This window comes from Populus trichocarpa, chromosome 1, assembly GCF_000002775.5.
Source record: "Populus trichocarpa isolate Nisqually-1 chromosome 1, P.trichocarpa_v4.1, whole genome shotgun sequence".
NCBI lineage: Eukaryota > Viridiplantae > Streptophyta > Magnoliopsida > Malpighiales > Salicaceae > Populus > Populus trichocarpa.
In genome coordinates, this window is record NC_037285.2 from 30,718,550 (window position 1) to 30,745,739 (window position 27,190).

Consider the following 27,190-nt stretch of genomic DNA (forward strand, 5'->3'; position numbering starts at 1 on the left):
TAATTATACAACAATAAAACGCATGATACTTTTTTTGTATAGAGTATTTTTTTAAAAAGGAAAAAAACCACGACAAGCGTGTTGGACTAAGATAGCAAGAGTAGATCATTGATAACAAAGGATGAAATTATATTTTTTTAGTTTTAAGTTAAATAAAAAAAAGTAAATCATGGATAACAAATGGTGAAATTATATATTTTTTTAATCAAGGGACAAAAATATATATTAAAAAAAAAAGATCTAGACTATAGACTTAATCGAGTTCAATAATTTTTATTATAAATTTATATCTAACCTAAATATTATACAAAGAAAAGAGCCCATGTGTTTGGGCCTTCAAGCTAAGGCCTGCATACTAAGACTTTTTTTTTTAATCTTTTAAAGAGGAGGATGATCTATATACACCGGAATGTGGAACTCTCTCTTTCTATTCTTAACAAACTACGAACTTAAAATGAAAAAAATAAAGTTTTGTATTAAAATTGTATTTCCAACAATTAAAATGATGGATTACCTATTAACTAAAAAAAAATAAAAAAAAAATGAACTTTTTAAATAAAATTCAAAATTGCAACCTATATTTCCATTTTTTTTTCACTTTGGTCATCTGCATTTTAATTCAACCATTTCTTAAAAAATAAAAGCAATTAGGTATTAATTTGGGCTCAAACAAAAAAAATTTAATTATAAAATTAAAAAAATTAAAAATTCATCATTTTATTTTACAGTGATTTGTGAGAAAATACATAATTAAAAAACCTCACGAATTAGTTTTTTTTTTTTTTGGTAATATATCAACTAAGTTTTGCATTTGAGACCAACCAAAATATATCGACTGGGTTCAATTTCTGGAACAATTTTCATGTGGGGAATTGCAATGGAGCAAACCTTAGTTTTAGTGAACAAAAGAATACCTTAGTTTTAGTGAACAAAAGAATCTTATTAAAATTTCAAATTTGTTTAAGAAATTTTTTAATTTGACAATAAGAGGCCTTTTAAATAATTTTTTACTTAATTGAAATATATTTTTTCAAACGATTTTAATAATATACCTTATATATATTTTATACAAAAAATGATTTTAATGGATACCCATTCCAAAATTCAAACTCAAAAAAAAGAGAGAAAGAAAATATGTTTGACTTGTAGTTACCGTTAATGGCAAGTAACAATGCATTTTGGACAATGTTTCGGTTTATTGACATCTTTAGCCCTTATAATATGGGATACGGGGCCAATAAGCATACTTGAGATACTGGTAATTTAAGCTCCCGAATGCCAAAAGTCTGTTGCGTGGTCAAATCTGGCACCCATGGAAATTATCAGTTAAATTACTCCCTACGCCCTTCAAGCAGGAGACGGGGGCACAACTTTCCTTGAGTTTCCGAGAGAGAGATGATAGACTGATAGGAAGCCCAAAGCAAAGATTTGACCTCCTCATAACATGAAAAGCCGACCGGGTCTACCTTTTGTTCATTGTATCTAAAGATCTAATGGAGAAAGTACTACTACTTGGTTTCTCTTGAAATTCAGGCACAGGTACTTTCCTCGGACAAATTCTTTTTACTTTTATTGATCGGTGTGAAGAAACTAAACTAGCTTCATGGATCCATAAATATCTGATTTCAGGCAAAACCCAGTTCAACTAAGTCCAGGGTCAAAGTTTAAACCTCCTCTAGATCCTGTCTGTGTGGATGGGTGAAGAGGGAATGGCAATTGATGCAGAGAACAAAGCTAGAACAAGTCCAAAACTAACTCTATTGCCTCTTATTGCTTTGATATTCTATGATGTATCTGGGGGTCCATTTGGTGTAGAGGATTCAGTGAGGGCTGGAGGTGGCCCTTTATTGTCTTTGCTCGGTTTCTTACTATTCCCTTTAATTTGGAGCATACCAGAAGCTCTAATCACCGCAGAGCTGGCCACGAGTTTCCCTGAGAATGGTGGATATGTTATTTGGATATCTTCAGCTTTTGGTCCCTTCTGGGGTTTCCAAGAAGGATTTTGGAAATGGTTTAGTGGGGTTGTGGACAATGCCCTTTACCCTGTATTGTTTCTTGATTACTTGAAGCGTTCGTTTCCTATTTTTAACCATTTAATAGCTCGAATTCCAGCTCTTTTAGGCATTACAGTTTCTTTGACATATTTGAATTATAGAGGTCTGCATATTGTTGGATTTTCAGCAGTTTCCCTTGCTGTTTTTTCACTTTGTCCATTTGTTGTAATGAGTTTTCTTTCGATCCCTCGAATCAGTCCTAAGCAATGGCTAGCTGTAGATTTTAAGAAAGTAGAATGGAGAGGATACTTCAATTGCATGTTCTGGAACCTGAATTATTGGGATAAGGCTAGTACTCTAGCAGGTGAGGTTGAAAACCCCAGCAAGACATTTCCAAAGGCACTTTTTGGTGCTCTGATTTTGGTGGTGTCTTCATACTTAATTCCACTTCTTGCGGGCACGGGGGCATTGAAGTCGCCCTCTAGTGAATGGAGTGATGGGTACTTCGCAGAAGTTGGGATGTTGATTGGAGGGGTTTGGCTCAAATGGTGGATCCAAGCAGCTGCTGCTATGTCTAACTTGGGATTGTTTGAAGCAGAAATGAGTGGTGATGCTTTTCAACTTCTTGGTATGAGCGAGATGGGAATGCTTCCATCTATATTTGCTTCAAGGTTAGTCATTTTGTCTTAATTTTTTTTTCTTACTGATTTGGATTCCAATAATTGCTGTTTTCTTTGTTATTTGAAATTAATCTATTATGAAGCAATTCAAGCAAAATATTCCCCATGACCTAATTCAATTACTTGAGACAATGTTAACAGGGTGAGGCTCAAACATAAATGCTGCACATCAATTTTACTTTTTCAGTATTTGAAGTTGACGTTTTCTTATATTTGCCAAATAAGCTCTTTTAGTGCACCTTAAGGATGTGGATTCCTCATCAAATTGATTGAACTACCTATGCTTCCCAGGTCCAAAGATGATCAACTAGACCATAATATTTTGCACTTTTATCACATCATTTGAGAACTTTTATGTGTTTCTGCAGGTCCAAATACGGAACGCCTACCATCAGCATTTTGTGCTCTGCTACTGGAGTAATCTTCCTCTCTTGGATGAGTTTTCAGGAGATCCTGGAATTTCTGAACTTCTTATATGCTATAGGAATGCTCCTTGAGTTTGCAGCTTTCATAAAATTGAGGATAAAGAAGCCAGAACTTCACAGGCCTTATAAAGTTCCCTTGCAAACACTTGGTGCAACACTGCTTTGCCTGCCTCCTGCAATGTTACTTGTTCTTGTTATGTGCCTGGCTTCTGTCCAGACATTCCTAGTTAGCAGTGTCGTTATTCTGCTGGGGTTCCTCTTATACCCGACTTTAGTTCATGCCAAGGATAGGAAGTGGGCCAAATTTGATACAGATGAACCAGGATTGCCTTCCAGCACATCACTAGAAGAGAACTCGGTTCTGCTACAGCCGCATCAGGAAGTAGCAGATGAGGCTTCAGTCAGCCTTCTTTCAGACTTGTCACCAACAAAACTGGGTCAAGAACGCGGTGAAGTTTTGGTGGAAGGAGTTGTGAAAGAAGAATGAGAAGTCCATGTATATTTTTATGCTGTAGATCATACTAAGAAATTAGCTTCAACGTTATCACTAGTTTATAAAATACGTCAATTATCTTCATGGCTTGTAAAATGTTATTCTGAAGTGCCGGACGGCTTCCTTGAATTGCAATAGTATTTCGATGTCTTGGTAGTTGAATTTTTCTCAATGAGCTCCAGGAAACTCTGTAATTCTGATTCTTGCCACCAAGTAACTTCAGGGCAGAAAAGGGCGTGTTTCAATCAGCAAACCAAGTTTTAACCTCGGTGGCTTGAAATCAATAGACTGGCAGTCTGGAAAGGATTTTCAGTGCCTTGGAGAACAAACTTATGTTCTTGATGGAATCTAATTATAATTCTTAAAAACTTTTCAATGTACTTCTGGCTTTTAAGCAAGCCTTGTTAGAACAAGAGTTAGAAAATAGATCCCTGAAAATTAGAAAGGGGAGGCTTATAATTAACAATAAATGACACCAGGGGTAACAACTTTAACCCTGATAATCTACTGATAGACTGACATGCTGTCTTCAAAAAATTATTACACCCCGTTTTTGGGCTGTATTCAGAAAATTATTACAACCCATTTTTAGAGTTCAACTTCCGCCTTATTTTTTAAATTGTCTTTTTTTAAAATAATATTAAATTTATTTTTTAAATATTTTTTATAATTTTAATGTAAAAATATATATAAAAAATATAATCTTAATACATTTTCAATTAAAAAATATTTTTTCAAAATATCACCTTTTGCATTACTAAACATACATATAATAGAATACTTAAGCGATCTTTTATAGCCTAAGACTAGATTTATTATTATTATTATTATTATTATTATTAATTTAAACGTTCATTCATATTTGTATTAAACAGATACTAAATTTCTTTTTAAATATCAAAGCAAAATCCAAAAAGAAAATATTAGTGCTAGTCAATAAAAAAGATATGAATTGTTTTTTTCTATTTGAGAATAAATAATATTTTAAAATTATTTTATAAGTTAATCAAAATTAACCATTATTAATATTATTTAAGATCATTAAAGAAAGATTTAAAAAAAAAACTAAACAGATCTAAATCAAAATTAACCATTATTAATATTATTTAAGATCATTAAAGAAAGATTTTTTAAAAAAACTAAACAGATCTAAAATTAAAAGTCATTGGACTTGCAAACATTTCCGAGTGTTTAATTAATTTTTAGTTTTGGATGTATTTTATAAATATATTTTACTTAAAAAAATATTATATTAATTTTTTAATGATTTTGATGTATTAATATAAAAAATATAAAAATAATTATTTTAATATATTTTTAAATAAAAAATAATTTAAAAAAACAATCTTCCGACCCCACATGATGTTAATAGTGTGCAAACTAACAACCCTTCTGTCAAAGTGCACGTGTGTTGACTTGTGTCCTGAAAAACGACCCGCCAAACGCTTTTGGTCTATGACTCTATGGTCTGCTTCTCTCCTCGCGGGGGGAAAAAACACGAAGAGAAGGAAGGAAAGAGTGAAAGAAAGAAACCAAAAATAGAGAGAGAAAAAGAAAAAAAGTTTAAAAGAAATAGTTGCAGAGTAACACAAAAAGAAATAAACCCAATTCACAGTTTGGTACGTACTTCACTCCATCTTGTTTCAATTTCAATTAACCATTTGGTTATTGAATTCCATTATAATCTCAAATGGGTTTCTATTAAGAATTCTGAATTTCTTTTTTTAATCTTTTCAGTTTGTGTAACTTTGTTTTAAATGTTAAGTGGTGTTCTTTAGCTAAATTTATACTTGGGGTTTGTTCGTTTCTCATTAGAACTAGAAAAATGTGTGAGCGTTCATTGAATTTTGATGAGTTTTTGTTTACTGTGCTGATGTCAATAGACTGTTTTTGGTATAGCCCTACAGGGTTTTTGGTTTTGGATTTATGAGGAAGCTTTGTGAATCTGGTGATGTTGTGGGTTTTGCTTGAAAGTTAAGATTTTGATGAGGATTTGGATTGGCTGAACTTAAATTGTTTTGGGGAGTGAAAATGACACTATCCAATCAAACATCTATGCGAATTGATACTTTAGAGCTCAAATCCTTGATTGTTAAAAAGATCGGGCAGCAAAGAGCAGATAAATACTTCTATCAACTTACAAGATTACTTAGTTCGAAGGTTACCAAGTGTGAATTTGATAAATTTTGTGTCGGGATTATTGGAAGAGAAAATATCCCTATTCACAACCGATTTATTCGATCTATTCTCAAGAATGCTTGCTGTGCAAAAGTTCTACCATCCAAAGGTTTTAGAAGAGGGGGAAGTAACCTCACTGTTGCTACTGCAAATGGATACCAGAAAAACAGTCTTCAATTGCTTTATGGAGATGCCTTGCCTTCTTCCCCTCGCAAGGGAAGGTCACCTGTCAGTCGAGATCGCAAGTTTGGGGACCACCCAAATCCTCCAGACCCACTTGAAAAGCCTCAAAGCGTAGCATGTGAGGAATTGAATGCAGGGGCACAAGAACAACAGAGTGCTACAGAGTTGCTTTCACTTGGTAGTAGACCCCCAGTGGAAGTTGTTTCTGTAGAAGAGGGAGAAGAGGTTGAGCAGATGACAGGAAGCCCCTGTGTTCAGAGTAGAAGCCCGGTCACTGCTCCTCTTGGTATTTCCATGAATTTCAGTGGATCTCGGAAAGCTCTTTCAAATGCATCTTTAAGCAGTGATTACCTTAAAGGGACTTGTCTAAGAAGTGGCGGACTACCTGATTCTAGATCATTAAGACATCGGTTGGAGCGGAAGTTGGAGATGGAGGGCATTAGCATGTCTTTGGACTGTGTTAACCTGTTGAATAATGGTTTAGATGCGTATGTGAAGAGGTTGATTGAGCCTTGTATGGCTTTAGCGGGTTCAAGGCATGGAAATGAGTACTTGAAAAGAGCAAGTGGTCAGTTCGTTCCTGGTTTGAATGGGGCGTTACCTGGGAAATACATCCATAGAGAGACAGAATCAGTTTATGCATCCATGTTGGATTTTCGTGTGGCAATGGAGTCAAATCCCCAAATACTCGGAGAGGATTGGCCCACACAACTTGAGAAAATTTCCTTGCTTGGGTTTGAAGAGTGATAAATACTGTCGTCGTTTTAGTAGTTAAGTGGTTGATGAAACTGGAAATCAGTTCCTAGTCACTGTACACTGATAATTAGTTTTCTTTGTCATATATGCCGATGGAATGCTTCTTATGTTTTCAGCTTTAATAAAGTTGTGAATAAAGAAGCCAGTGCGTCACCGGCCTTAGAATGTTGTTATCTTGGTGCAACTAGCCTCGATCTCGTGCTGTTGCTTGTTTTATTTATGCGCCTCTGGCTTATGTGCAAAAATTCTTAGTTAGAGGTGCATTTTTTTTTTCTGGGATTCTTCTTATACTAACTTGAGATCACGCAAAAGGTATAGAATGGGCCAAATTTGATACGGAAAAACCAGCAGTGCCTTTCAATACTTGTGTGCAGGGACAACTGGGTTGTGCCAGATCCACAATGAAGAAATAGCCAATGAGGCTTTAGTCAGCATTCTTTCCATTTCGTCATGCACAGAAACAGATCAAGAAGACTGAAGTTTTGGTGTAAGGAGTTTTTGAAACCATAGTGAGAAGTTCTTGTATACTTCAGTTCTGGAAATCATTTTTAAATTTTGCTTCAACAGGGTGGCTAATTAAAAAATGTATTGATTTTCTCTCTGCCTTGTAAACTGCTGTTCTGGTAAATGATGTTCTTTTCATTGTCTCGGCCGGTTAGTCTTTCTTATCGAGTTCTTGGAAATCCTGAAATGGTTGCCCGTGGAGACTTTTATGCCAAAGGAAAACAAGAGGGAAAGACGTACATGTCTCTCCATAATTCTGCCTCCTAGACCCGAAGGGGGTATGTTTCAATTAGCAAAGCAAAGGCAATTCCAAGCGATTTCAAGTATCACTCGACTGGTTGCTTGGCAATAGTTTTGTCGCTTTACATTATAATTTTCTTATATGCTGCTCAAGAAACAAGTTTTTCCTTCTCCCCCGAAATTGCAGGCCCAGGGATGCCTTACAAGTTGTAGCTTTCCGTCATCTCCTCAGCTACAAGCTACGCCACCTGTCTCAATTTTCACTACCAAGATCAAGATTCGTTGAAAAATAATCAGAAACGGAGTTTTCTTTACAAATCAACCCAATGTACATCCTTTTTCAGGGTTAAATAAAGCCACTAGCTGGATTATTTTGTTGAAGAAATATAAGGGTAGCTACGACCCGAAAACTCTTAGAAGAGTTTAAAATCTGAAAATTTCTAATATCTGTGAAATAAATTATTCATGTTCTATTGTTTTGAATAAATCAAAGAAATTAAACAAAACTATCCAGACTCTCAGACCAAATTATAGAAAGTACCCCAGCGTGAATAAACATTTGATCAGATGACAGAAATCCGATCATGATCAAACCACAAGAAATACAATTTTGGTGCGTATAAGTTAGTCCCAAGTACCTGCCAGAAAACGAAAATAATATATATTTTTTCTTTTATTTCTTGTTCTTTTTTTTTTCTATAGGTAGTAGAAAGCTTTACAGTTTTCACCCGCATGATCTGTGTTGTGGACATTCCTTTCATGCGGAACATGTAGGAAACAAAATTAGTTTTTTTTTTGAAAAAAACTAACAGGTCTTTCTGAAAGTGCACGTGACATGTGTTGTGTGACTTGTGTCCTAAAACAAGCCCCTGAGCAGTCCTTACTGGCTGCGGTTTGTTTCTAGACACCCAAAAGCACATAACCAGCTAAAAAAGAGGTGTTGCGTCAACGGGAAAACCATTGCTTGCACAAGCACAGACTAACATTGGAAACCCTAATTCCAATTGGGTACGTATCTCTTCTACTTTGTTTTAATTCAAAATTAGCCATTTGGGTTTTCGATTTTCATTGAAATCTTAAATGGGTTTCTACTATTTTTTCAATTCGATTCTTAATTCCCCTAATTGTCTTTCCATCTCTAGAAATTCTGTTCATGTAGTTCTTAAATTAAAATAATTATATTCCCTGTTTTGGTTGTGAATATTTTTATATTAAACATTACAAGCTGTTATTTTAGCTGAATTATCCTAGGGTTTTTTAATGTTTGATTAGAACTAGAAAAAATGTATGAACTTTGTTGAATTTTGATGTATTTCTGGTTACTATGCAGATGGGAACGGTGCTCAGGGAATTAGGGTTTTAGGTTTTAGATATTTGAAGAAGCATATTAATGATGTGGGTTTTGCTTTAAAGTTCAAGATTTTGGATTTGGTGAAGATAGATAATTTTTTAGAGAGAGTTGAAACAATGGGGTCGAATGAAATGAATAGTCGAATTGATACTTTGGAGCTCAAATCTTTGATTCTTAAAAAGTTTGGGCATCAAAGAGCAGATAAATACTTTGATCAGCTTACAAGATTGTTTAGTTTGAAGATTACCAAATGTGAATTTGATAAGTTTTGTCTTAGGATTATTGGTAGGGAAAATATCTCTCTTCACAACCACTTTATTAGATCTATTCTCAAGAATACTTGCCTTGGGAAAGTTCCACCGCACAAAGGTGTTGAAAGAGCAGGAAGTAACCTTACTGTTAAAACTGCAAATGGGTATAAGAGAAATTGTCTTCAGTCGCTTTACAGGGAAGCCTTTCCTTCTTCCCCACGCAAGGGGAGATCGCCTGTTAGTCGAGATCGCAAGTGTAGGGACCGCCCAAGTCCTCTGGGCCCACTTGGGAAGCCCCAAAGCATGGCATGTGAGGAATTGAATTCCAGGGCCCAAGAGCAGCAAAGCGCTACAGAATTGCTTTCAACAGGTAGCAGACCTCCAATTGAATTTGCTTCTGTGGAAGATGGAGAAGAGGTTGAGCAGATGGCAGTAAGCCCTGGTGTTCAGAGCAGAAGCCCAGTTACTGCTCCTTATGGTATATTGATGAATCTAGGTGGATCCCGTAAAGCGCTTTCAAATATTTCTAGAGGGAGTAATTACATTCCAGAGACCTGTCTAAATAGTGGAGAGCTACCAGACACAAGATCATTAAGAAGTCATTTGGAGCAGAAGTTGGAGATGGAGGGCATCGGTGTGTCCTTGGACTGTGTTAACCTGCTAAATAATGGGTTGGATGTGTATTTGAAGAGGTTAATTGAGCCTTGTATGGCTCTAGCTGGCTCAAGGTGTGATAATGAGCAGTTGAAAAGTGCAAGTGGTGAGTTCATTCCTGGTCTGAATGGAACATTACCTGGGAGATATGCACAAAGACAGAGAAAATCAGTTAATGCATCCATGTTGGATTTTCGTTTTGCAATGGAGTCAAATCCCCAGATACTCGGGGAGGATTGGCCCGTGCAACTTGAAAAAATTTCCTTGCGTGGTTTTGAAGAGCGATAAATACCATCTTCACTGTTGTATTAGAATTAAGTGGTCGATGAAATGGGTTTTCAGTTGATAGCCACTTACATAGATAATTCAGTTTTTTGAATCGATCATTTACTCCAATTTTGCTCTCCTCTTGGCGTGGAGCTTTACAGACAGTCCCAAGGGGAATAATAACTAGCAGAAGCTGTGGAAATCTTTGGCCAGCTTGACCAGGTTGCCTTTAAATGCCAGCAGTCATAATCGTTGAAGGGAAACTTGTTTATACAGTACAGTGTAATTCTAGATACAGATTAGAGCTTAGCTATTTTAGGAAATTTACACGATTCTTCTACCAATCTCTTTTGGATTTTGCCTCCCTGTAGCGTGTGGGGTTATCAATGAACAAAAGTTTCTTTGATTTGGAATGATGTTTACTTGTTAACAAATTTTCATTTTGCATTTAATCACCACATCCTCACAATTGCGATTTGGAAGACTGATGAAGGTATCGAATCTGATGTGAATTGCTGAATATTGAATCCTATTATTCCCAGTAAGGTCTGAAACTTTCTGCTATAGAAGGTGAAAACTGATGCTTATTCTTCTGTAGTATCAATTTTTCCAAAAATAGTAACATTTTTCCCTTTGTCAGCTTTTAAAAATGGAGTTTGATATAAATTAAACGTAATCCCGGAGGGCAATGTTTCAAAGAGATGTTTCCAATGACATTAAGCCATTGCTTTTCAAAACACTAAGTTCTACATTACAAATCTAGTAAATTATCTCAAAACAATCATGAGAAGACAAGATCAGGTTGCTATTCTCAATTATATCAGAGATCTAACTCGCAAGTTCAGCCATCGTACTATTTTAGATACCATAACAGCATGTCATTGAAGGCATCATTGAGTTTTCGTTGAACTGATTATGTACGCAACCACCAATGCAGGGCTGTGTAGTTAGGAGACATGATTTTGGTGAAGGAATGAATTGGTAAGCATTGAGCCCATCATCCGGAGGAGCCTGCTTTCTCTAAACTTGCCATGTATGTCATGTAGACAGTCCATAGATATGAAAACGAGTTGCTCACCAAGGGCTGCCAAAATGAGAACACCAGAGGCAAAAGTCAGAAGTGCATAAACCAGATCATATCAAAAGGATGGACAATAGTTTTGACTACAGCAATGAACCTACTTGTACCTGTAAATGGACAGGAATGAATTTGAATGTTACAAAATCACATACAGGCCAGTACATAACACCGTTTATCATTGTAGGCACTAAATCTCGCTTTAACCGGGCAATAATCTCGGCACTATTCTCACCTGAACCAGGCAATCAAGGCAACAAACACTTTACTATAAAGTTTAAGTAGCTCGTACAGGTGATTGTGTCTTCTGTGGAACCCACTTGACCATCATGAAGATCAAAATGGAATACATTTTTATTGATGACCAATTTGACAGTACAGGATCTGCCTGATGAATACATGTGAACAAAGATGCAAGTGTAGTAGAGAAGGCATGCACATTGACATAATGTTGTTAATTCCGAGAACTATGAATTCAGAACATTTTAGTACCTATAAAGTCAAATTGAACTCAAGAATGTGCCAGAGGTTGCACTTCATAATGTATATTAGATATATTGTCAACAACTCACAGTTATCATAGGTCAAATCTTCTGAATTAGTGAATTACTTAAAAACACCTCTTGTTTCAGAGTTACTAAAAACACCTGCTCATTTTAATTATTCCATGCTTATTAAATGGATTTTTCACATTGAATGAACTGGCCATCAACAGCCAGGGAAGAAATAAATGAACAAAAAATTTCATACTCAATCTAGTTTATTTGTTAGTTTGCAGACTTCTATGCTCACAGCCAAAAAGTGGTATCTCAAATTGCAAGAATTACCCTGTGCTTACCCTGTAGGCGTGCATTCAATGAGAAGAAAACAACAGTCATGATAGGTCCGTAGATGGTCTGACCCATGAGAATTTTCTTAAATGTCGTGATTAGATCTCTTTTTGGAAGGAGTTTTGAGACAAATTTGAACCAAAAATGCAGTGATGGTCCTACAATCAGCAACCCATATCCAGCCATGCGCAATGTCCTCACCAGATCATAAGGTTCCGAACTTGGCAGTGAAATTGTCTGAGCAAAAATCAAAGAAATTTTTGTGGAATAGTGTCAGGGAAAATAGTTTCCTGGGCAAACATGCAAATATTAATCGCAGCTATTTGCATCTAATTCTGGCAGAGACTTGCATTAAAGTAGGCAAGGAGAAGAAATAGGTCAAACAAAAATGCAAATAGGAAGAGAAGAGTAGCGATGCTGTGTGCACCTCATCCCAATCCTAAGATGACTTGAAAGCATGCTTTGTCAAGACATTCTAAACAGAGAGTACAATGCAAGCTGAACAGAGTTGCTGGTTTATAGTTTTATTGTCCTGTCCCTACTAAAGAGAGAGGACTGCTAATGAAATGCTTGCAAGGAGTGCCTCTTGTCCACAGTAGTGAGATAGAACAGAGGTATAAAGCAGATAAAACAACATAAACAAAAACATGATAGGTCATTCTAACCTGCAGATAATTGGAGCAATCATAGTTTAATCCAAGCTACAACTACAACAAATGAAGCAACGTCCAGAATTTAACAATTTATCATAACAGAAAAGGCCCATCCATAATTTCCAACCACATTAGTCCAATCAACAAAAGATTCTTCATCACATAGAAAAAGAAGAAGGCTCTCTACCACATTATAAACAGCTCCCTAGAAATACTAAATCCATCATCTCACAGGGCAAAATAACAGAACTTGCCATCAAATCAAACAGCTCTGGGTAATTGACATCACAGTTATAGCTTAATAAAATATAACTCAAGTTCATATCTAAAAGTTCACCCAAAACAAGAAGAGGAAGGCCCTTATTGTTAGAAATAAAAAATCATTTCTTGAACCATGTATAAACTATTCTCTTTTTCAATATATCAACATGACCCCGGTTTAATTCTCTCACGTTTAGTTTGTTGCTCCGTGTATAACTACTCTGTGAACACAAACTAAATCCATCAAAATTGAAAATTAAACAGTAAAAAACAAATACTTAAAAAGACCCCATTTTAAAGCAAACCACTTAAAACAACAAAGACCCAGTAACCTACAAGCCATGTTTAACAACTCGGTGGCTCTACATTTACCTGAGACGACAAGTCAGCAGCAATGTAAATAAGAGAAGAAGTGGCACTTTTGGTCAAGATAGGCCGTGACTTAACCATCCCCAGGTACCAACCAATAAACCCAATTTTGTAAAACGCAGCGTTTTCAGCCTTTGAAGAGAAAGAAGAAGTCAAAAGAGAAGAAGGAGAGAGCTCATTATTGCACTCCTTTGATCTCTTAAAACCATTTGAGAAACCAAAGTAAGCTTTTCTTGACTGTTGTTGTTGTCTGAAAACCGAATGAGCTGCTGTTGCTGCTGGGTCTGTGATGTTGGTGATGGTGTGGGCGCGTAACAGGCGGGGGATGGTGGAGTTTCTCATGAATGAGCCGCTCATTTTGATGGTGTCTAGAAAGTGAGTTGGGGGTTTGGGCTCACAAAAACAACTTTTACACTTTCAAACACCCTCTCTGTTTAAAGAGCTTCTAGCAGTGGTTGAACTCTTTGAAAAAGTCCCTAAAAACCACAAGTTCGCCAAAACTTGAATACTCCACCTTCCAACATTGCAGCACAACTCCCATCGACTTTCTGACACGTGCCCTTCCCACCATTCACTTGAAGCCACGTATCTTTTATTTTTACTCGTTTCCTGGAAATCTTTTCAAACACGATTAGCTCCGTCTATACGAATGACACGTCGTTTTAATTGAACCAAGACTATTTTGGACGACTCCAACACGCGTTGGTATTCTCGCACCATCCACGAATCACGTGTTAGCTAGTTTTTTTTGTTTTTTTTCCTAAGAACCACATCCAAGGTTAGAATAGAAGGTTTTCGAGAAGTATGGTATTATAACTACATTAATCTGCTTGGATGTAACTCAACGTTAGCTTAAAAATGATTATTGAAGTGATTGGTTACTTACCTGGACGGGGTTAATGGACGATCAAGAAGGTTCATGGCCTCGGTCAGTGACGTCTATTGCACTTAGGATGGGTGCTGGCTTGAGGTCTCCCCAAGAGGAAGAGCCTACGTCATGATCTGTGGTAGAGAGGGATGCGCAAGTCGCGGCCCCTGTGCCCCTAAGAGGGAAAAAAATCTTTTGCTAAAGTTCATATCCAGTTTTAAACACTGATCAGACATTCTTCAATTCTGCCAGCGGTTTGATTTTCATGAAATCATTCTTTTTGTCTAGTTTTTGTTTTCATCAAATGATCTGATTGTCTCACTGGTTGTGGGCATGCAGGGACAAAACTATAAGACATCCCACATCGGAGAAAAACGAAATAACCTGTGAGCAAGTGCCTATAAACATCGAGCAGACAACATGGTGAAGGCACGCAGCCGCGCGGTGAGCACAAAGCGAACTATTCTTTCGCCTTTTACTAAAGAATACCGTGTGCGCGCCGCAATCAGCGGCATACGCTTATTTTTGGAGGGTTCTTTACATTTTGTGAAGGACCCTAACTGAACAGTTTAAAGTTATTCTTCTCTGGAGACAACAAAATATATGGTCTCTGTATCAGTTTTTGCCCTAGATTCTTGTTGACGACTCGAAATGTGAGGGTGTATGAAGTATATGGGTCACATTATTATTTTCGCTTGCTGTCAACACTACCGTTAAAGCCTTTGCAGAGTTACCAGACCACCTGCTCCTAAAGTGCTGAAGGGGATAAAACTTAGTCAAGACTCATGATTAGGGGTGATCTAGCTATGTTTCCAGACATGCGAGCTCTTGTACAGTCGAAAGGGGATAATTCATTTTCACTGAAATTCACTTTGTGAGATCGTCAAACATGGTACCGAGGGTTTCTTTAAAGTATTACCAAATCAGTATAATCAGTCTCGAAACGAAGTCATGATAATAAGTTCTTGCTTTTAGATTCCATCTTTGACTAACAGAGTAAAAGCCTTGAAATTTCACTTAACAAAAAAGGAGAGCAGTGATCTACAAGTATTTATTCAGTCCTCAATCCTTAGCTCTGCAACTGCATCAGTATCTGACGTAATAAACAGCATGTGGTTTGCCATTATTTTGTGTCTGAACAAGTTTTATGGCATTGTAATCTGCTGTCAGACATTGCTTGGTACTGTCAAATACGCATAGGTATGTATTTCTTCTTAGTATAAATTAGATTCTATTGCCAGTCATTTTTCAGTCTTATGATCAAGAATAGCATGTCTTTGTACAAGAATCATCAATGAGAAACCTCAGATTTCTGTGTGTGTGTAATAACTTTTCTATTCACTGTATCAATAACAATGAGCTACATTTTCTCCTTGGTAATTTCTGATAGGTTATTGTTCTTTTTTTTTCCTTTTGTTCCATGTCAGATTATCATCAATTGTCACAAGATTGGGGATGATGCATTGATCAAGTTGAATAAGGTCTCGATACAAAGCTTCGGAGGAATCTGCCCAAATTCTCTCACCAAATCAACCTTTGAAGTTCATTTTTGGGAACAGATACTTGGGATGGAAATGCTTTACAACCTTCGCTAATTCTGGATTTTGATTCTCTACCATACAATCAATCAGTTTTTTAGGCATCAACATATCTCTACTTGGTATTAAATATAACTCATTGGACTAGAGAAAATGTGTGCAGGTGCATTGGGAATGCAATGAAACGTTGTACGTTTAACTTTACAATCCCACACAGAGAAAATACAAAGTTTAAGCAAGGAATGTGTCTATAAATAAGAAGCCCGAAGCTACATGGTTCATACTTACCTGGACGGGGTCGATGGGCAATCAAGAAGGTCCATGGCCTAGGTCTGTGACATCCATTGCACTGAGGATGGGTGCTGGCTTAAGGTCTCCCCAAGCGGGAGAGCCTGCGTCAAAATTTGTGGCCGAGGGGGCTGCGCAAGCCGCGGCCCCTGTCCAATTCTAGCTCAAGACTTCTTTTAAGTCCTATTTGTAATTCTATGGCAACATTTCCTTGCGAAATTATTTTGTTGTTTTTTTTCTCTTTCATTATTTGTTGGTTCCGGTCTTAATCCCCTGTATTGTGAACAGAAATTTGTTACACATGATGCATGGTAACTTTGAACTTCCATGGCTCATTTTCTTCTCAAGATTCCTTTCCTTTTCCTTAAAAAAAAGTCTTTCATTACCTTTATCCTACGAATAACTCAAAAGTTTTTGAATGTTTTGTCCATGATGCGTTCAGGGAGGGCAAAAGATTTCATTCAAAATCAGTGGTCTCCCATTGATTCTGTTTAGTGTTTCTGTTAAGAGTGATGTCAAATTTCCAAACACAACCAAAAGTCTGACATTTTATTGGAACCGATAGGACTTGATTTCAGACAAATGGTTCGTCAAATTTTCTCCTTGTAGGCAAATGAAGCAAAAAGAATGATATTCACGAATCACAGCGGCAAATGATGCTGCCCGATTGTTTCTGGGGAATGATGACCTGATATCGAAATGGCAACACGCTCAGCTGCAATGTCACAGAGAGTTAAGCTTACCAGCTAATGTTCAGCAAGGCAAAGATGTGAGTCATCTCTTCTCGAACATTAAGAAAGACAGCAGAAGCTGGTCAAGGATTGCAAGAAAAAAGGAAGAAGGTTTATGTGAAAGTAAGGTCTTTTTATGAAATATCTTTCTTTCTTAGACTTTAGGAAAGTTTCCTCACGATTTTTTCCAATTTTGTTTTGAGTGATGGCATGAGTAAAATCTTTTAAGTTACGCAATGAAAGGGCCTTGTATTCCTGGATTATAATATGCTATCCAAAACAGATCATTGATAAGGAAATGATCAAGACTTCCTTTCTTTTCTTACAATGACTGGAAATATATTGCAAGAAAAACCCATTTGAGATGCCTCAGGAGAACATGATGCCCTCCCTTTCTATCAAGGATGTAGTTGGTGCTCTGGAGATAGAAGACCCAGTTTCAAAATCAATTTCTACATATCTATTGAATGAGAAAATGTAAGACGCTGCAGATGCGCAAGGGATTGAAGAGGATGCTAATCTCTCAATAAAGAGGGAAAGGAATTCTGATCTAGTCAATTGCTAAGTATGTACAAATCAAACAGCTAGTTCTAGTTCAAGTTCAGGGTCTTTTATTTTTTAATGGCCATTCCCGTTTATCAATAAATTTTACTTTACAGTTCAAATAGATATCCTTCTTTAAAGGATAAAAGCTAATGTTTCCGTCCCCATGCGCTTATGTTTATATCCAAATACTTTTATGTTTATATTCCTCTTGTATATATCCCATTTATCATGAAATACTAACCAACCACAACCTAAGAAAGATCACAATATGTCCAAATCCATCAAAAAGGCTACCAAAAATTGTGCAGGTTCAGAGTGAAAACACAGAAAATATATAGCAAATGTCGTGCAGAAAACTAATTTGGCTGCTCACTTTTACATATTAATAATGCGGACACTGTCCTCCATTGCCTAATGAGGGATGTTTCCCTGCGCTCCAATATCAAAGATACGGCTTAGCACCGAGGAAGGTAGGATAAGAGTCTATGACCAACTCGCAGATCTTGTATAACCATTTTATTTGCTAACTTGATTAACTTCTACGCATGAACAACGTGCCATTGTCAACTACATATCGTAACAAGGCAGATCCCCAGCTAAATTATCTTAGATAAGTTTCGGCATTACAGTCTTCGAGGAAGGTCAAGTTCAAGCTTTCTTCAGCATCCAAAGTCATAAGGCACTAGTCCCTTCAGCTCAGGTCCATTAAGCTTGTTGTTTTCGAAACTGAAACAAGCCAGCAAAAATCAACCAAGTTCACAGAAAATAAACCAAGACAGAGCCATATCACGCTTCATGCATGTATTATGAAACAAATTATTTGTTTTTTATACCGTAACGTACGATAAATTTACACATAGCAGCTTTAGACATTCCATATTTTTTGTGTTTGCAACAGTTCATTGAATTTATTGATACCTTGCATGCATCAAAGTATTTGCATTGCTCGTGACTTGTATCAATCCATTTGCTGGTGTACTTGCATCTCCATGTGGCTGATGCAAGCAGTGTTGACAGCTAAAGTGGACATAAGTGGGGGAAAAAACCGGTACTTCCACAAAAAAACCTATGGAATTCTACATGATTGAGGAGTTCCCGGTTGTCACTATTGGGGCAGAGAAATTATGTTTGGCTAGTTCATAAATGCAACATGCCAGTCACATGTTCTGCACTGACACACGCAGATAAACTGGCGCTCGTTATATGGGATTTTTAGGGAGACTAACAATTATATTTCAGATATTCAATTGGCCATAAGAAATACAGTAAATGACGAGGAAGTAACTTCCATGCCCTAGTAATTCAAGAAAACTACAAGCAAGACACGTTGTGTTGACAGGATCTAGATACCTTTCCATTGGAAAAGAGGTAAAGGGACCGTCGACTGGAATTGTTCCACAGAGATCGTTGTTAGAAACATCACTGCAAACAAAAGCAAAACATCAAAAAAATTAGAATACTCATAAGCAATCTAAATAGCTATTATTTTGTAATTTCAAACATCTTCCTTGTTCTCTACTTACAAAACTTTGAGGTCTTTAAGAGTTGTGAGCTCCCTTGGAATAGATCCTGATAGCTTGTTGTTGTTTAGTCGACTGTACCGTCAATTCAACCAAATTAAAGTTCAAAGTTGAAGTAATTTCTGAGTTGTGTGTGTTCAAATTGCTTAGGGCGATTAAAGTGAAAATGCTTACAGGAATCTGAGAGACTTCAACTTGGCAAAAGACTTGGGTATTTCTCCTTCAAACCTGTTGCCATACATGTCCATGCTAACAAGGTTTTTCAAATTACCCAACTCCTTGGGAATTTTCCCTCCTATATCATTCCTATAAAGCTCCCTGCAGGCATTCAAGACCATCACAACCCAGTTATTTAATATCATATGAAAAACAAATACAGCGGCTTATTCACAGAGCAATTGATAGGATGATATATAGTCCTAGAATTGCATGTAAGCTTCTTCACATAATGTTTCCGAGGAAACAAAAGCCTGAACTCTACTAGGTCTCACTCAACAAAAAATACCAAATGCTTCTTTCCTTTGAAGAAAAACAGAAAAATCAGAGCAGAAACGGGATGTACTTCAGGGTCTAAACTTCTCCTGTTTTTGGCTGATGTTTTCACAGCATAATAGATAATAAGGTGCAGCAAAAGGGGAAGACAAATGACATACAGGTACTTTAGATGCCTGAGTTCTCCAAGCTCTGGCCCCAAAGTTCCAGAAATATTAGAATTACCCAAATCCCTGAAATTCAAAAAAAAAAAGTTGGAAATAAAACAACATAATCATAAATAGAATTGCAACATATCTACAAATGTAGAATGAAACAAGCAAGAGAGAGAGAGAGAGAGAGAGAGAGGGCCAAGAAAATACAAGCGAGTAACATGATTGCTGGAATCACAAGTGACATGGAACCAGGTGCAGGGATTGACAAGAGTCGGGTCCCAACTCTGCAACACATTGGTTGGATCAGAAAGCCTACTCCTCAGGGCATGCAAAGCATTTCCTGGAACCCCAATACAAACAAACAAAAGTCACAAAACAACAAAATCAGAATTCAGAAATCAGTAAACCCAAACCCATCCACGTTTTCTTACCAACAAAAGCAGAATCAAATGCTAAAAAATCTAAACAAGAAATAACCCAAACCTAAATCCTTAAAACCATCACACTACTCTCTTTTCATGCCAAGATACAAAAAGAAAGGTAATATTATCATCATGTCAGTGCAGTGCTAAAGGTTGAAACTTTGAAACTCAAAGGAGTGAAGTTGATGAGCAGCAGTACCTTCAGAGTTGGTGGAAAGGGAGGGGGAGATAGTGAGAAGAAAGGAGAGAAAGAGAGCTAGAGGGTAAAGGCGAGCCATTTTTTTAGATGGAAGCTAGACAGCGAAGGAAGGAGCATAAAGAAACAAGAAAAACAAAGAGAGTCAAGTCAAATGGAAATTAGTTCTTAAGAGTGGGTTTCGCTTTCACACGCTATTTGTTTCGAAGAAAGACCACAGATGTTGCTGTACCACACCACACTACACAACAAGAAGAGAAGATAATAGTGCGAGTTGAAGGGAGTGGGAAGGAGAAGACAGAGACAGCCAATGGCAGTGAAGTGTTGGGCTTTTGACTCTCACACTCACGAATTGGGTGTGCTGTGAGTCTTTTGCGCGTTCATTTTCGGGTGTGTACTGTTAAGGATCTGTTTGGAAGGACAGTAGAAACTGTTTTTAAATATTATTTTTTTAGTTTATTTATTTATTTTTTATAACAAAACATTAAAATAATTTAAATATATATAAAAAGATAGATTAAAAATTAAAAAATATATATTTAAACTGAATCAACACCTAACAATTAATGACTTTCGAGTTTTAAAGCTTAGCAGTTGAGGTTAATTAATCACCGGGAAGACTTTCTGAAGAGTAAGAGCAGTTAAAAGGGCATTTTGGGAGGAGAGAATAAGTTGCTCTGCTGGGGCCCGCTAACATGCTATGCCACGTCATCCAGACCCAATCGTGGTTGCAGTGCATTCCATTTATAGGTTAAATTACTTCCTGTATTTGATATAATTTTTAGAATATAAATCTGATTTTCAAATAGAATTTAATTTATAAAAATATATAAAATCAAATAAATTTTTTTTATTTACTATAGTAATATTTATTTAAATTAATATTAAAAATAATATTTCAAAAATATTCTTAACAACACAAACTCTATTATTGTTTTCACAGAGAGAAAGGTAGCATTTGAATGGATTATTTTTATTATTTTTTTTTACCTTGAATACAAGATTTCCTTTTTGTTATGGTAAAAATGTTTAGGACTGTTTCGTGTACAAGATAATTTAGCTCTAAAAGCTTAAATATACTAAATACTGTCTAAATTAATTAAAAATCATCCTAAGCTTTTTATGCACACCAACCTCGTAAATAAAATAGTATTAATAAATATGGTTGAAACTGTATTTTTTTTTAATTTTTTATCTAAAATAATTTTTTATATATTTTTAGATCATTTTAATAAAAAATAATTTTTTTTAAATAAAAAAAACTTTAAATCACAATCAGAACCTTTCCAGGCTAAAAATCTCTACCCTTGGGGAGAGTCCTTGATTAATCACCCGGAATCCAGTCAAAGTCAAGCAAACAAATGGCTCACAAAATGTGCAGCCATTTGTGCAAAAACTTGAGGATTTGACAGGGAATGGGCCATCAGGACAAGAAAAAAGGCTTACGGGTGAGGTGATCATCCTTGCATCTGCCTTCAGGGAAGCAATTTTTTAAATCCTTGCAACCATGTGAGACTTCATTTGATCTATTTAGAATAATATATTTTTTTTTAATTTAAATCTAGTAATTGGCAAGATTGATTTCTGGGTCTTTGTATACTAATAACCATCACTTGCATTTTTATTTCAAATATGAGATGCCCTTTATTTATCAAAATACTCTGAGGTTTTTTTATTTGATTTTATCTCAAATGAGATTTAGATTTCCTTACTAGCTTATCCATTGATTTTGGACAGTGGTATACTTTGAATTATTAAAAACAAATAAACTCCATTGACCTTTTATTATAAGGCTAAATTCATTATACTGTGGATGTCACAGTGCAATGATATACTTGCACTTCATTGCAAAAATCAAATGGTCTCTTTATGGGGGTAAAATAGTTTTTTTTGGAAGATTTATTTGGTATTATGAAATTAATTTGGGGTATAATAGTCTATCAACTTTTTTTTACATGGTTAAATAGCATAAGTATCCTTAAAAGGTAAACAAGAAATTGAAGGATAATCGGGGCTTTTGCATCTTATTTTTTTTAAAAAAATATTAAAATTACTTCAATGTCAAAGATGAGGTCAAGGGGTATTTTGATATTTTACTTATGGTTTCTTCGTTATAGTCTAATCGAATTAAGGGCAAACCAGTCTTTTAACATATATATATGGTTGGCACAAGTATAGCACGCGTTAGTGAGTGGACACCGTCAGCACCTTTCAAGCGATGCATGCAGTGTCTTCCATACTCCAAAAAAGTCCAACCAATGTGTCTTCTAAAGCATTCAGTGGTGGCGCGGCTAATGGGATGGCACATGTAGTCCAATTCGTAGTGGTTCGACACTGGTGGAATTTTTTTCTTCTCCACCTCTTTTCTCTCTCCTCTCCTTGAAATCTACGCTAGGTCAGCTAAAATTCAAAGTTGTCTTCCAATTTATTTTTTCTTTCGATTATGGTCCTCTTTCTTTTGATTGGTTTTTATTTGTTTTTGGTTTTTTTAATTGTTTTTTTCTTCAATTTCATCCCTTTCCATTTAGTTTTATTTAATTTTTTTTTATCAAATATGGTACTCATTCTTTTGATTGTTGTTTTTATATCATTTTCTTGATTTGTTCTCTTTTTTTTTTAATTTTGTCCCTTGACATTTCATTTTCAATATTTTATTTCATTTATTATTTTATCCAATTTTGGTTCCTATTCTTTTAATTGCTTTTTTTTTTATTCCTTTTTTAATTTGTTCTTTTTTCAATTTTGTCCCTTGACATTTTATTTCACTTAGTTTTTTAATTCAATTTTAGTCCTCATTCTTTTGATTGCTCTTTTTTTTTTATCATTTTTCTTAATTTTTTTTTTAAAAAATTTTCCTTGACATTTTATTTCAATTATTTTTTTATCCAATTTTTGGGCCTTAATTCTTTTCATTGCTCTTTTTTTTGTCTTTTTTTATTTATTTTAGGGGTTATCCCAAGTATCACGTTAGTCAAGTTAACTCAAGTTGTTTTATATTTTTTTTCAATTTCATTCTTTGACATTAAGTTATTGAGTCTTGAACTTTCTTATTTTTATATTTTTCTCTTCTATAAGGTTCTCTCTAGTCGCAGGTTAGTCAAGTTAACCCATGATGACTCATGTCTTTTCTTCAATGTTTTTTTTTTAAAAAAAATTGATGTATTTTCAATTTTAGCCTTTGAAATTAGGTTATCAAGCCTTGAGTTTTATGATTTTTTTCACTTTTTATTTTATGGGGTATCGTGATCTCACATCTTATGTATTTATCAAGTTAATTTAGGTTGACTCAGGTTATCATAGCATGAACATCTTTTTTTATGTGAAAAAAAATTTGACTGAACTTGCAGCATAGCGTGGGCAAAATAATCTTAGTTAGAACTAAGAATTGTAGTGTTTTTTAAACAAAAAAAAAGATTTTTGAATTAAGGGCAACATAGTCACTATTTCTAATTCAATTTATTTTCATATGTATTCCAAACAATATAATTGAATTTAATTATATTATTTAATATTTTATTTTAAATATAAAAATTATAATAAGTTATTAATTGATTTTAAATTTATTTATGAATTGAATTTAATTACGCGTGATTATATAAATGAAAAACCTAATGGGCCCTTAGGCCTGATACTGTGAACTTTCATCATGGGATGGGATTATTAGCACAACGTTCCTTGCCATGGCACTCCATTTTTGTAGAAAGATTAGAAAGTTGGATCGCGTGACTAAACTTATTTCAATGCTAAAAATAAAATAAAATTCAAGTGATGATAATTTGATAATCCAAGTTAAATTAAATAAAATGGACCTTGAGATATTAAACCGAAAGAACTCACAAAAAGAAAAATAAAAAAAAAATTATAAAGTTTAAAGCTTAATAACATAAATGAAAACAAACAAAAAAAAACTTTAAAAAATACAACGTCGAAGAAGAAAACCCAAGTCAGCTCGGGGTAACTTGACAAATCAACAACCCGTGATATGAGATTGGTATATAAAAAAAAAATTCAAAAGGATGACCTAGTTAAAAAAGCCCAAAGTTCAATTAAAAAAAAAAACCTTTAGTCAATTCAGATTAACTTTACTAACCTACTCTCAGAATAACCAAACAATAAGAAAAGTGAAAAAATAACAAATCTCAAGGGAAAATAATTTAATGCAAAATGATAAAATTGAAAAAAAAACGATCATAAAAAATCGAGAGAAAAATACTTGAGTCAGATCGGGTTAACTCAACTAATAAATTAGACCTCCAAAAAAAGAGCCTAACAAAAAAGGTTCAAGTTAAATAAAAAAACTATGTGAACAAAAATGCAATTTGACCTGTGTTAGCTTGACCAATCCACTCTCGAGATAACGAAATAGAAAGAGATGTGAAAAATTGACAAAGCTCAAGAGTAAATAATTTTAATGCAAAGTGATGAAATTGAAAAAAAAATGAAAACATAAAGAAATTGAGGAAAAAAAACAAGTCAACCCGAGTTAACTCGACTGACCCGCCACTCACGACATAAGATCGGGATAAAAAAAATAAACTTTCAAAAGAAAAACCTAAGAAAAAAGACCAAAGTTTAATAAAAAAACATTGAGTAAAAAAATACTAATTAACTCGGGTTAACTTGATTAACCCACATTCAGGATAACCAAACAACAAAAGTAAAATAACCTTCAGCCTAAGCAGACCTCCTCCGCATGTGCCATTTTTCTGTTTTAAAAAAGTAAAATAACCTTTGTTTTTTCTATTTGCAAAGTTAATTCCATCGTTTTATTACTGTATAAAAAGAACAAGATGGAGAAATCTCTTCATGCATGTATATTTTTTTTATCTTCAAAGTACATGATCATAACTCCTATTCATTTTTTTTTTAAAAGCCCATCACCCAAAGATTATTTTTTTTATTTTAAGGACAAAATAGTTATTATACTGTAACAAAAAAACATGTCTAGATCATTTTTATCCCCAATTAATTTTACAATGACAAATATATCCCATAAAAAAAACATTTTTAACCCAAATTGCAGGCTTAATCAGTTGTTTTTTGCCAAGAATAAAATTATATTTACATTCTTTCAATCCATAATTTTCTTATATCTAGGACCACCATGGAAAACTGAGCTTATTTAATTTTTTTTTATAATGTGTTGGAGATGGTAAGTATAGGAGTGTCGTTGACATTTTTCCATCGTTTGCTGACAGTTTTACCTTGCATTATATGAAAATTGATATGGCTCGTAAGCAACTTGCCGTTTGCCCTTTCATGCCAAAAAAAAGCAGCAGCAGCAGTAATTCGTTCCCGCCCCTGAAAGAATGCTATAATATGACATTCAAAAGGGCCACCCCCAATGAAACAATCTCTACTCCCCACAAAGAATAGAATTCAAAAGGTCAAAATATGAAGCGTAGAACCATCAACGTGTACATGGGAGGGAGGCGCATCAAGACAATTAACCAGAATTTTCACGCATCTAAAACCCATATGGCGCGAATCATGAAATTGTTCGAAGAGTAGCAAACGTACTTAAATTCTATTATGGATTGCAGTTTGCAAGTTACTGTTTTACACTTCCAGCGTCATTTTTAAGATGCGGGAAGCAGGCATACACATCGGACTTAGCGTGCTTTGCTTCAGCGTGTTCCCGGCACTTCACCTCTGTTGTGGTACATATGAATGTCTGCATGCACACCTTGCACTGCATTCAGCATCCATTATCCGCCAGATCAACAATATGGAAGGAGCAGGCGACGGTGTCAAGAGAGACAGTAACAACAAGAGATCAAGTCACAACCTTGTAAAAGACTGAATAAAATATGTCAAATTTATAAAGAATGAGAGCAAATTCATAAACAACCAAATACAAATTTACGTCAACCACTAGATGACTATATTCTAAAAACGAAATGGCCAAGAAACATGGTAAGACTCCAAGCATAAATCAGAAACAAGAACTTAAAGAACTCGGTACTGTGAAACCTTAAATGCAGAATGGTCTAATGTTCACGAACAATGAAATAAAGTTCTCACTGTTCATATTGCTGTTTGTATTCCACGGAGGGTCACAGATCTCTATAATAAATCAGTTCAACTCTAACTTCTGCGCAGAAATAAATAAATAAAAAAATTCCAGGCCCAAACTTGACGAAAGTTCCTAGACATATTTGCAAAAATGCATTCACGGATGATCCTCAAGATCATGTAACTGGCATTATCTGCTTAAATCGAATCCTGAAAACATGACCTAATTCCCCCCTTTTTTCATTGTTCTATGCATATTGTTCTATGTATATCAATCCATCCTAATTTATGCAAGACACGATCAGACGAGTTTATCGGAACTGAACTAAAATCCAAGAGTGTATCGGATCGACTTGTACCAAATGGAAGGAAAAGTCTGATCAAGAAAGGCATCTATTTTGAAAAGCAAATCTACAACCAGAAGTACAACTGGAGAAGCTTTGAGTAAGCTTAAAACAAAGGTAGAAGCTTAAAAAAGAAAATTCAAACTAATGCCAAATTTCAGGCCGAAGCATGGAAGAAATAAATTCCTAATTCTCACAAAGACGATCCGATTACTTATTGCAAACCTCACGAAACTGCTATTACTAACAGAACAATCATTAACCAAACAAATTAAAATCGAAGAAAAAAATGATGCTGATTTGCGGTCAAATGGCTATAAGATCATATAATTCAGAAAAAATATACTGACAAGAAATGATACCATAAAAGAAGGAAAAAGAAACACAGACAAGAAATGCTATAGCATATATGTGATAACAAAATTTAAAAGCAAAAGCCTGCAGAGAGACTACCTGGATAGTCATAGCTTTTTTGTTAGACTCAAGTTGGCTTCCTATACACACAAAAATCAAATTATAATCACTGAAGAAGCAAACTTTGGGGAAATTATATAAGGTAAAAAGAAATATGAAGTTACTCTTTGCAGCTTTTTGCTTCTCTATGTTCCTCTCACGAGCCATCTTTGATTTCTGACCGTTGCCTCCTCCCATGGTGATTTGGTTTAATATTTTTCTGGGTTTCTGATTGTGTGTTAGGAATTACAAGGTAGAGGGAGGGGAGCAGGAGGTGTCTTGAAAGAAGAAGAAGAAGAAGAAGAAGAAGAAGAATAGCCAACAGAGAAAGGCAAAGAAAAGTTAGTCATGAAGTACCCCAACAAGGAAGAGAAGTTACTGGTTGATGCGAATAATTAATATTGTGGGGTCCTTTAGGAGAAGAGGAACAGTTAGGACAAGGATTTTGTTTGCCA

At 35.2% G+C, this 27,190-nt stretch overlaps 6 protein-coding genes, 1 long non-coding RNA gene and 3 other non-coding genes across 13 annotated transcripts; 7 read left to right on the plus strand and 3 right to left on the minus strand.

The window, feature by feature from the left end:
* Positions 1-1,272: 1,272 nt before the first annotated feature.
* Positions 1,273-3,764, plus strand: LOC7465065 (probable polyamine transporter At3g19553). The gene is made up of 3 exons (XM_006369676.3): positions 1,273-1,539; positions 1,630-2,665; positions 3,043-3,764. Exons 2-3 carry the CDS (start codon positions 1,695-1,697, stop codon positions 3,584-3,586), a joined length of 1,515 nt encoding a protein of 504 aa, XP_006369738.2. The 5' UTR covers positions 1,273-1,539; positions 1,630-1,694; the 3' UTR covers positions 3,587-3,764.
* Positions 3,765-5,043: 1,279 nt separating this feature from the next.
* Positions 5,044-6,984, plus strand: LOC7465064 (uncharacterized). 3 transcript variants are annotated; one of them, XM_024584521.2, is made up of 2 exons: positions 5,044-5,211; positions 5,476-6,984. In XM_024584521.2, exon 2 carries the CDS (start codon positions 5,624-5,626, stop codon positions 6,698-6,700), a length of 1,077 nt encoding a protein of 358 aa, XP_024440289.2. In that variant the 5' UTR covers positions 5,044-5,211; positions 5,476-5,623; the 3' UTR covers positions 6,701-6,984. The 3 variants fall into 3 exon arrangements, with proteins under 3 accessions (XP_024440289.2, XP_024440288.2, XP_024440293.2); XM_024584520.2 differs by having other exon boundaries at positions 5,492-6,984; XM_024584525.2 differs by having other exon boundaries at positions 5,500-6,984.
* A 1,302-nt stretch (positions 6,985-8,286) lies between these two features.
* LOC127905648 (uncharacterized) lies at positions 8,287-10,392 on the plus strand. The gene is made up of 2 exons (XM_052455165.1): positions 8,287-8,461; positions 8,784-10,392. The coding sequence occupies exon 2, from the start codon at positions 8,921-8,923 to the stop codon at positions 9,995-9,997; it is 1,077 nt and encodes a 358-aa protein (XP_052311125.1). The 5' UTR covers positions 8,287-8,461; positions 8,784-8,920; the 3' UTR covers positions 9,998-10,392.
* Positions 10,393-10,617: 225 nt separating this feature from the next.
* On the minus strand, positions 10,618-13,717 carry LOC7478647 (uncharacterized). 2 transcript variants are annotated; one of them, XM_002298731.4, is made up of 4 exons: positions 13,171-13,697; positions 11,893-12,121; positions 11,165-11,289; positions 10,618-11,060 (listed from the first exon to the last, which is right to left on the minus strand). In XM_002298731.4, the coding sequence occupies exons 1-4, from the start codon at positions 13,522-13,524 to the stop codon at positions 10,974-10,976; spliced, it is 795 nt and encodes a 264-aa protein (XP_002298767.3). In that variant the 5' UTR covers positions 13,525-13,697; the 3' UTR covers positions 10,618-10,973. The 2 variants fall into 2 exon arrangements, with proteins under 2 accessions (XP_002298767.3, XP_024440307.1); XM_024584539.2 differs by lacking the exon at positions 11,165-11,289 and having other exon boundaries at positions 10,913-11,060; positions 13,171-13,717.
* A 316-nt stretch (positions 13,718-14,033) lies between these two features.
* On the plus strand, positions 14,034-16,208 carry LOC112325282 (uncharacterized). Its single transcript, XR_002979337.2, has 2 exons — positions 14,034-15,235; positions 15,463-16,208. It is a non-coding gene; the product is annotated as an uncharacterized LOC112325282 (long non-coding RNA).
* Positions 14,046-14,206, plus strand: LOC112326325 (U1 spliceosomal RNA). The gene has a single exon (XR_002979967.1). It is a non-coding gene; the product is annotated as a U1 spliceosomal RNA (small nuclear RNA).
* Positions 14,471-14,589, plus strand: LOC112326336 (U5 spliceosomal RNA). The gene has a single exon (XR_002979972.1). It is a non-coding gene; the product is annotated as a U5 spliceosomal RNA (small nuclear RNA).
* Positions 15,854-16,013, plus strand: LOC112326309 (U1 spliceosomal RNA). Its single transcript, XR_002979957.2, has one exon. It is a non-coding gene; the product is annotated as a U1 spliceosomal RNA (small nuclear RNA).
* A 1,239-nt stretch (positions 16,209-17,447) lies between the features above and the next one.
* Positions 17,448-20,277, minus strand: LOC7478646 (leucine-rich repeat protein 2). Its single transcript, XM_002298730.4, has 7 exons — positions 19,927-20,277; positions 19,513-19,645; positions 19,312-19,383; positions 18,833-18,976; positions 18,662-18,733; positions 18,489-18,560; positions 17,448-17,864 (listed from the first exon to the last, which is right to left on the minus strand). The coding sequence occupies exons 1-7, from the start codon at positions 20,003-20,005 to the stop codon at positions 17,798-17,800; spliced, it is 639 nt and encodes a 212-aa protein (XP_002298766.1). The 5' UTR covers positions 20,006-20,277; the 3' UTR covers positions 17,448-17,797.
* Positions 20,278-25,298: 5,021 nt separating this feature from the next.
* Positions 25,299-27,105, minus strand: LOC7478645 (uncharacterized protein At2g23090). Its single transcript, XM_002298729.4, has 3 exons — positions 26,861-27,105; positions 26,736-26,776; positions 25,299-25,615 (listed from the first exon to the last, which is right to left on the minus strand). The coding sequence occupies exons 1-3, from the start codon at positions 26,931-26,933 to the stop codon at positions 25,475-25,477; spliced, it is 255 nt and encodes an 84-aa protein (XP_002298765.1). The 5' UTR covers positions 26,934-27,105; the 3' UTR covers positions 25,299-25,474.
* Between the last annotated feature and the right edge of the window lie 85 nt (positions 27,106-27,190).

What these genes read in the sequence shown, in the direction of transcription:
- LOC7478647 (XM_002298731.4), bottom strand. Translation starts at nt 13,524, where the DNA reads ATGAGCGGCTCATTCATGAGAAACTCCACCATCCCCCGCCTGTTACGC. An exon ending in CTGCTGACTTGTCGTCTCAG is followed by an intron (nt 12,122 to 13,170) that starts GTAAATGTAGAG and finishes ATTTTTGCTCAG; the next exon opens with ACAATTTCACTGCCAAGTTC. An exon ending in ATTGAATGCACGCCTACAGG is followed by an intron (nt 11,290 to 11,892) that starts GTAAGCACAGGG and finishes TGCCTGGTTCAG; the next exon opens with GTGAGAATAGTGCCGAGATT.
- LOC7478646 (XM_002298730.4), bottom strand. Translation starts at nt 20,005, where the DNA reads ATGGCTCGCCTTTACCCTCTAGCTCTCTTTCTCTCCTTTCTTCTCACT. An exon ending in CTCAGGCATCTAAAGTACCT is followed by an intron (nt 18,977 to 19,311) that starts GTATGTCATTTG and finishes GAATGCCTGCAG; the next exon opens with GGAGCTTTATAGGAATGATA. An exon ending in CTTAAAGACCTCAAAGTTTT is followed by an intron (nt 18,561 to 18,661) that starts GTAAGTAGAGAA and finishes TTTTGTTTGCAG; the next exon opens with TGATGTTTCTAACAACGATC.
- LOC7478645 (XM_002298729.4), bottom strand. Translation starts at nt 26,933, where the DNA reads ATGGGAGGAGGCAACGGTCAGAAATCAAAGATGGCTCGTGAGAGGAAC. An exon ending in GAAGCAAAAAGCTGCAAAGA is followed by an intron (nt 26,777 to 26,860) that starts GTAACTTCATAT and finishes TTGTGTGTATAG; the next exon opens with GAAGCCAACTTGAGTCTAAC. An exon ending in AAAAAGCTATGACTATCCAG is followed by an intron (nt 25,616 to 26,735) that starts GTAGTCTCTCTG and finishes TGCTGAATGCAG; the next exon opens with TGCAAGGTGTGCATGCAGAC.
- LOC127905648 (XM_052455165.1), top strand. Translation starts at nt 8,921, where the DNA reads ATGGGGTCGAATGAAATGAATAGTCGAATTGATACTTTGGAGCTCAAA.
- LOC7465065 (XM_006369676.3), top strand. Translation starts at nt 1,695, where the DNA reads ATGGGTGAAGAGGGAATGGCAATTGATGCAGAGAACAAAGCTAGAACA. An exon ending in CCATCTATATTTGCTTCAAG is followed by an intron (nt 2,666 to 3,042) that starts GTTAGTCATTTT and finishes GTGTTTCTGCAG; the next exon opens with GTCCAAATACGGAACGCCTA.
- LOC7465064 (XM_024584521.2), top strand. Translation starts at nt 5,624, where the DNA reads ATGACACTATCCAATCAAACATCTATGCGAATTGATACTTTAGAGCTC.